Source organism: Glycine soja, chromosome 16, assembly GCF_004193775.1.
Source record: "Glycine soja cultivar W05 chromosome 16, ASM419377v2, whole genome shotgun sequence".
Taxonomy (NCBI): Eukaryota; Viridiplantae; Streptophyta; class Magnoliopsida; order Fabales; family Fabaceae; genus Glycine; species Glycine soja.
This window is the reverse complement of record NC_041017.1, coordinates 16,717,993-16,726,828: the sequence shown is the minus strand read 5'-3', so window position 1 is coordinate 16,726,828 and position 8,836 is coordinate 16,717,993. Positions and strand designations below refer to the sequence as shown.

At 29.8% G+C, this 8,836-nt stretch overlaps 1 protein-coding gene across 4 annotated transcripts; it reads left to right on the top strand.

Annotated features, from left to right (window-relative positions):
* The first annotated feature begins 4,449 nt into the window (after nt 1-4,449).
* On the top strand, nt 4,450-8,429 carry LOC114390805 (protein WEAK CHLOROPLAST MOVEMENT UNDER BLUE LIGHT 1-like). 4 transcript variants are annotated; one of them, XM_028351691.1, is made up of 4 exons: nt 4,450-4,658; nt 5,422-5,515; nt 5,632-5,787; nt 6,537-8,429. In XM_028351691.1, exons 2-4 carry the CDS (start codon nt 5,489-5,491, stop codon nt 8,199-8,201), a joined length of 1,848 nt encoding a protein of 615 aa, XP_028207492.1. In that variant the 5' UTR covers nt 4,450-4,658; nt 5,422-5,488; the 3' UTR covers nt 8,202-8,429. The 4 variants fall into 4 exon arrangements, with proteins under 4 accessions (XP_028207492.1, XP_028207491.1, XP_028207490.1 ...); XM_028351690.1 differs by having other exon boundaries at nt 4,450-4,716; nt 5,430-5,515; XM_028351689.1 differs by having other exon boundaries at nt 4,466-4,658; nt 5,430-5,515.
* Nucleotides 8,430-8,836: the final 407 nt, after the last annotated feature.

Below are 8,836 nucleotides of genomic sequence, written 5' to 3'. Positions count from 1 at the left end.
AAGTAATATTTTTTTTATATATAAAAATAGTAGTTGTGAGAATAACTATAAGATAAGTATATTTAAATACACTCCTTTTATTGACTCAAAAGTTTCAAATGTGCTTATAAAAAAATGTTGTAACTTTATATCATATATAAGATTTACTTCATGAGATTTTTCTTTCAGGCATATAAATCTAAATATTTAATCATTGCCAATAAAGAAAGAAATAATTAATGAAGTCTTTTTTTTTCCAAAATTCATATGAAACATATGTTAACCATTTATATATACATATATATATATATATATATATATATATATATATATTATTAATATTTATTTTAGAAATATTAAAATTTGTATATTATTATATAAGAAAAAATGGTAGTATTTATTTTCTTAATAACAAAGTAACTTATGACCATTCACAAATGTATTGATTTTTAATTCTTTTAATACTCTTGATTTATTGTTTAGTCTACTAACAAGATACCATTATTTTTAATGAATGTAGATTCATTTATTATGCTATTAACAATATAACTCACACTTTTTAAAAAGTAATATAACTCATATTTATTAGTTAAAATTATTCCTTTTGAATTAATTATGAGCAATGTCATTATATCTAATCACTAATTAAACCAAATAAATGTTAGTCAATTGTTCATTTTTATTGAATAAAGACAGTAAGATAAAATTATAACATTTGTTGGATTAAAAAAATAAAACTTGAGTAAAATTTGTCATGACAATTGTTTATGCTTATTTTTACACATGTGCAAATTACATTGGATGAGTAGCACAGGTTAAATACTAAATTTTATATATTCATTCAGTTGTGTTTTCGCATATTTTAAACATATTCTTAATAAATATTACTCAATAGTTATTTTCCATTAAATAAAAACAATTACATATAAGATAACATTGTGACGTTAATTGTATTAAAAAAATAATACTCAAGTAAAATTGATCACACTCTTTAACAATTGTGTATGTCTATTTTTACATTTAGAATAATAAATTAAGTTAATAACACAAGTTAAATAAATAGATTAATTTTATTATGTATGTTTATGCACATGTTAAATACTACACTTGTTGTAATCATTCTATTGTGATTTTACATATTTTTAATATTTTTTTAAATAAATATTGTTCAGTTGTCCAGTTTCATTAAATAGTAATTAATATATTTAAAATAAAATTGGGACATTAACACAAATCAAGTAAGAGTTGTTATATTTTTTGGAAGACGTTCATGTTCATTTTTATAGTTAAATAAAAAATGAAAATCTAAATAAACATACTCATACCATATGTTTATCCCGTACAACTAGTTAATTTAATTGAATGAGTATAGTACAATCATGACTATTTTTTTTCCAAAAAAGATCTTATACTTTATTGATTGTCATTAAAGCATAAGGCTGGGATCATCTTAGACTTAACTTATATTATAAATAAATAGAAAGAAACAACCTAATTACTCCTATATTAGTTAGGACCTAGGAGTGCTACATTATTGAAAGGAACAATTAGTACTTGTGGTTAAGTTAATCATCACACACGCACCCACATAGATATCCAAGGTGCTTGATTTTTTTCTTTTGAGGAAATGCTAGCTATATTGAAATAGGTAAAATTACACATTCATATGATGTTAAATGCGGTACCATATAATTTTTTTAAAAAAATTCCCCATTATTTCCTTAATCTTCACTAAAAGCACTGGTTAGCAAGATCTTTTATTTATTTATCATATATTTCTTGAGGGTGTTTTAATTTCAAATTTTATTAATTTATTATTTAATAAATATTTTCATGTTAGATGATGAATAGAGGTAACAAGAGAAAGAAAATAATAATATTTGAATGTAATGATAATTTTTAAGATAAAATTATAATTTATATATAAAATAAACATATTCAACACTTTTTATCATTATCACATACTCATAATTGTGCTTAAAAATTGAGTGTGACTTTTTTAAATGTATATTTTGGTCAAATTAGTTATAAGCTAATTAAAATTGGTTAACTAAATTGTTTTACCAAGTATGGTGGTTAAATAAAAAATTGCATTTAAGAAAAAATTATAAATTAATTAGATAAAAAAAAATTCAAGTAAAATTAATCACACTTTAATAATGTATATCTATTTTTACATCTAAGATAATAAATTAAGTGAATAACATAAGTTTAAATAAATACTTCAATTTTATGATGATATTTAAGCTATTTATTTATAAGCTAATTAAATCTCATCATATTAGGCCATACTTGTGATCATGGAAATATGCATGAAACACCCGCACAAGAAGGGATTTTTTTAAGATTTTTTTTTGGTTAAGTAGCCTATAGCCTAAGTACTCAAAAAAGAAGGGAGTCTCGATGATAAATAATTTCCTTGAAATGATACATGAGACCAAATTTGAGTTGTAATTATACATAATTAGACGATGAGGATCATGACACAACGCATTATTAATATTGCTAGTATATAGCAAACATATCTGTCCCCCAAAGAAAAATGGTGGTGGAAAAGGATGACAGATGTTTGAATATCAATTCCATGCATTTGGTGGATGTGACAGTTTATGAGGACGTTGCATGAGTTGGAAGCACAAAGAAGGAGGAGTTTATGAGCTGTTCCTTCTTCATCGCCACAACAGCAATCCCTTTCCACCGCATTAATAATAGGGCAACATTGCTTCTCCAATTTTTTGTACTTATAATACATTGGTTTTTTCGCCAGTCTTTGATTACCATCTTTCTGGGTTTCTTCAATTCTAATCCAGGTTTGAAATCATTCTTCTTTTGTTGCCATCTTGTTCTTGTTCTTCTTGTTATATTATATGTTTCTGAAATGCTTTTCGTCCACATGTATGTAATTTAATTTCATTTTCTTAATTCTCTCTGCTTGCATGGTATATATATGTCTTCGTGTTAAATAAAAGCCCCTTAATTTTATTCTAATTGATTTTATAGTGTCGGTTTGTGATAGGACTTTGAAAATTTAATTTCTTCCAATGAATTGGGCTAAGTTTTAACTATTTTGTTTCTCAGGGACGATAACTTATCAAACTTAATTCTCTTTGTTACTTGGTGCACAATCAAATTAAAGTAAATAATTCTTTCTTTTAGGTGAAACTAAGGGAGTATTATCAAAACTAATTACATGAAAAAGGCTAGGATTGAAAAAAGAAATACATACAAATAAAGTCTTGCTAATATAATTTTGAACAAAAGATTAGAGTGTACTGTTTTTGAAGTGCTTTAGAATTAAAAAAAAAAGCCGTTCTTATGTTAAGTTAAGATATGACTAATAGCATGCATTTGAGTTAATTAGCTTTTATTTATTTTCCGAATTTCTATTTCGTTTTCTTCATTTTATTAATGTAACCTTCAATTTTTGTTTACACGATACATTCATTGTCTAATTCATCAATAACGCATATATAAATGCAACCTCATCAGAAAAAAAGAAAGTTATAAGTAATACAACTGAATTACAGCCACGGCATTCTTTTATAAGCTAGCTAGTTAGCTACAGCTTGCAGATATATGTGAATGTCATATCACCAAAAATCTGTCATGCGGTTTGCATTCGTGACCTCTTTAAGTTGTGCTAAACATTGATTTGAGAGTACACATCAACAACTTAGCATTTAATGTGGGAAGATTGGCAAAAGGAATAACTTGATTTGATGGATTAACTTACATAGACCACAAATTGCATGCAAAACAAAATATTCAAGGAGTAAACTTGGCTCACAATTTTTTTCTTCACAAAATTATATTTAACTATTATTTTAAGAAAGCTTGTGTAATGGAAATATATATATAGTGATGATAGATATTTTTGTAGATGAGTAAGATTATACACGAACGAGTAAAATATATATATATATATATATATATATATATATATATATATATATATATATATATATATATATATATATATATATATGATCACTTAAGGTAACGTGAATGTGACTTATGTTTTTGTTTTAACTATTTATAATAAAATTTAATAATTAATATTTATTTATTTTACCTTCACGTACAAAAAGTCATGTTAGTTTTTCAAAAATTCTAGTAACTTCTTAAATAATTATTAGATTTTATGAAATCTTAAACTTTTATTGTAATTTTTTTAGTTATTCATATATAATTGTATGACTTGAATTTATTTACTCTTCCATGAAAGTTGTTTTCTTATTAGATATATCTTAGATTTTTGGCAAGAATTTTGGTAAAATTGAGCTAGAAGAAAAAAATCACTTATTATATATAAGAGGTTTAGGACGGTACTACGTACTCCAATACCATATTTATCCTGAATTTTGTTTTTCTATTTAAAATTTGTGTGGTGGAAAAGGGGACAAATGGTGATCCAACACGTGTTTGAGTGTGAATTGTTTTGGTCGAGGAGGCCGTTTATGGGCAACGTTGCATGATTTGGAAACACAAGGAGGAAGCCGTAAACAGATGTGAACGGTTCCTTCCTCCTTCATTGTTCGCCTCATCAACATTACCTCCTTCTTCCACCGTATCATAGGATAGGACCACTCCTAACACGTTTTTGCCTTTTTAATTAATTCCTTTCTTTTTATTCTTCCCTTCCCTGAGTCTTCCACATTATTTTCCTTCTTCTCATCAAGGTTTCAATCTCTTTTTTGTTCTTGTTATGATATTGCTTTGAATGCCTTTTGTTCACATGTACGTGATTTCTTTTCATTTTCTCTCTCCATTGTATGCGTGCGGATATAAAAAAATGGTGATACTAATCAAATAAAATCTACCGACATTTTTTATATGGTAATTCTCGTAAGACAATCTCACTAGAGACGGATTTCGAATGCTGGTGACATCCAAAAAATCAAATTAAATCTTACAAATATTTGAGAGAAATATGAAAGAGAAAGTAAATATGAAAATTTTGCATCAATTTTTTTTTTGAAGTGTATTAGACTTTCATGAAATGTTGTTCTTATGTTAATAAAATGTGATAGTTTTCATGGAGATGTGATAAATTGCTTTTTATTTGGAACTTCTAAATTCTCTCCATTTCTATTTAGTTTTTCTTCATTTTACTAACACGGCTCGTAACGTTTCAAAACGATATGTTCATTATCCAAGTTTTCAATTGGGTAACGCACACAAAAAGTTAATACAGGATAATTACATGCATGCAGCTAAGGTATTCTTACAAAACCACAAGCGTTAGTTGCTGAGCAATAATCTATATGGTATACATAAAAAAATGAAAAGAAAAAAAGAAGGAAGAAGGATTTTGTGTCGTTTCTGAAGGGAAATAAACGTTTAACTAATTTTGTTCATGTATTATATCTGGTTTATGTAAAGTTATCTGAGATTGTGTTTTGAAATGTTCTTATTTTTTTATTTCGGTTTTCTAATGACTTGAATTTCAGAAATTTTGGTGGCAGACCCTGTGAGAAATATTAAAGACGGGCCACTTTCAAAATATACCATGGAGCCACAATTAGAATCCCCTTTGGTAATTCCTCAATCTATAAATTCACCAAATAATCTAGAATCTAATATATGTTACTGACAAGAATCCATCACAGTAAGACTATTACTGATGAAACTTCACCAATTATTTCCTCTCAGGGAAGAAAAGATTCTACAGGAAGTGCCGATTCTTCTAAGCCTTCAAAGCATGTCATTGAGACAGCTGCGCCCTTTGAATCTGTCAAAGATGCTGTGTCCAAGTTTGGAGGAAGAATTGATTGGAAATCTCGTCGAACCCAGAGTCTGGTGGAGGAGGTATGTATATTGTTTGAATTGCGTTTATGCTTTACATTTTTTTTATGATTTTGGGTTTGTTTGTAGCATCATTTGCAAATAACTTGTGTTGAGAAAACTGGAGAACTACTACATTAAGAACATGTTATTAGATAATCAAATTACAGTTGATGGTGTTGGTGGCTTGTGAACATACCAAAAGGGTTCAGGTTTTCACATTGTTGCCTAAATGAAGATATTTTTCCACGGATGCGAGTCATAACTTTAGAGTACTATTTTACAAATTTAAATATATTTTTAGTCCCTTAAAATTAAAAACCCTTTTTTTAGTCCTCTAAATTAAAATATGTAGTTGTTAGTATCTTAAATTCGTGAAATGTTTTTTTTAATCTCTCGAGGCATTAAAAAAAACATTCCATGAATTTGAAGGATTAAAATATATAAATTTTAATTTAGGAGACTAAAAAAGATAGACCCTAATTTTAAAGGATTAAACATATTTAAGCCTATTTTATAAATTGATCCTAATGTTGAGGATATTTTTCCATTGACCCAAGTCATAACTTAAGAATAATGCCCAGTAATGGATCAGAAAGCAAAGGTGTTGTGGTCCCGTTATAGAAAAAACATGCAATTACAATTGAATGAGTGTACTGTGTACTACTTGCAGAGTGAACTAATAACTTATTCACTAACTCACTTGTTTCCCATTGCTCTGGGGCATGCATAAACCACTAGTTTTACTTTTTTTAATTTTTTTGGCTGAACAGAGAAGCAAGCTCGTAGAAGACTTTAGAAAGGAAGAAACTGCAGAGGAATTGGAAAACACTAAGAAGCTTATAGAAGAACTCAAAACTAGCTTAGAAAAGATAGAAAAAGATGAGCTTCAAGCAAAAGAAGAGGCTGAACGTGTGATTCTCAAAATTGAAGAGATGGAGCAGGACATTGTAAGTGAAGCTAGTATTGAAGCCAAGGCACAACTTGAGGCTGAAAAAGCCATGCTTACAGAAGCGCTTTCGGAGTTTGAATTCGTTAAAAGAGAACTGGACTCACTGCGTAAGGAGTATGCTTCTATGGCGAGTGGAAGGGATATAGCAATCAATAATGCAGAAGAGACTATTGCAGCATCCAAGCAAATTGAAAAGGCAGTGGAAGATTTGACTGCTGAGTTGATTGCAACAAAAGAGGCGTTGAATTCCATGCGAACCGCGCATTTGGAAGTAGAAGAACAAAGACTAGGAGTAGTTGATCAAGAGTCGAACAATTTGAAGCTGGAACTTGAACAAGTAGAAGAGGAGCTCCAAAGACTTAATGAGCAAGTTTTGTCAGCCAGGGTTCTTAAATCAAAATTGGAATCAGCTTCCTCCTTACTGCATGGTTTGAAAGCTGAATTAGCAGCATATATGGAATCAAAAGTAAATGAGGAATTTTATAAAGAACAAAAAGAGGAAGTTGAGGAACTAAAACTGAACATAGAAAAAGCAACTTCTGATGTTAACAGATTGAGGGTGGCTTCTGTGTCACTAAAATCAAAACTAGAAGAAGAGAAGTCGGTTCTCGCATCCCTTAAGCAAAGTGAGGAAAAGGCTTCGGCTGCGGTTGTGAATCTCCAAGCTGAACTGGAGAAGTCTAGGTCAGCCATAGCTTTCATTCAAATGAAAGAAAATGAAGCAAGAGAGATGATGACTGAGTTGCCCAAGAAACTGCAAAAAGCATCACAAGAGGCTGATGAGGCCAAATCACTTGCTCAGGCAGCTCAGGCAGAGCTGATTGAAGCACAAGAAGAGGTTGAACAAGCCAAGGCCAAATCAAGCACATTGGAAAGTAGTTTATTGGCAGCACAAAAGGAGATTGAAGCAGCCAAGGTTGCCGAGATGTTGGCCAGAGATGCAATCACAGCATTGGAGAAGAGTGAATCAGCTAAAGGCAACAAAAATGACAAGGACTCTTCCTCAATGGTGACACTCACACTAGAAGAATATCATGAGCTCAGCAGGAGAGCCTATAAGGCAGAGGAGCAAGCCAATGCGAGGATCGAAGCTGCTACTTCTCAGATTCAGATAGCAAGGGAGTCTGAATTAAGAAGCCTGGAGAAGTTAGAAGAACTGAATGAGGAGTTGTCTGTAAGAAGAGAATCTCTGAAAATTGCAACTGGGAATTCCGAAAAGGCCAATGAAGGAAAGTTAGCTGTAGAACATGAATTAAGAACATGGAGGGCTGAACAAAAGCAACAAGAGAAGGCTACTGAATTGAATGAACAAACTTCTGATCCAACTGAGCCTGCACATGATTCATCAAGCCCAAAGGGAAAAGTTCCTTCCAATAACACTGAAGCTGAATCAGCCTCAAATAAGAACAAAAAGAAGAAAAAGTCATCATTTCCTTCAAAGGTTGTAATGTTCTTTGCCAAGAAAAAAACGCACCCAACCAAGTGAATGTAATCCTTCAACAGAAGGTAGTACACTAAGTAACAAATCTAATTTCTGAACAGCTTCTGTATTGGTTGCCAATTGTGAGAATTTGTATCAAGTTCTTTGGTCGCAAGGAGAAAATATGATCATTTAGTGTATATATGGCGTAGCTTCTCTATTATTCAATATTTCAATTTTCACTACAAATTTACCATTATGAAGGAAAAGGCACAACAGTCTACTTTTGGGACACATCTACTATAGTGATATATGTGCTAAAGCTTTGAGTTTATGATGATTTATGTTTTGGATCATTCTCAATAGAAATATGTTTTGGATCATTCTCAAATAGAAATTTTGTGATAAAAATCTGGTCTCTTATTTTAATGATATTCATTTTACCTTTAAAAACAACTAATAGTTATTTTGAAGAATGTAACCCACAACTTATTCATTTAAAAAATTAAAAGGAAATAGAATTTGTTGATGTGAGAATTATTTGGTTAAGAGAAAGTGGAAATTGTAATAAAAATGTTGACCTAGTGATAACTAGTTAGTTTAGTTGTCATTGTCATAGTTCATACTTCAAGATTTATATATTATAAATGGATGTGGTTATGTTGGCACCCAAATTATGTTGAGCCTTTTCAAAGAGTCAA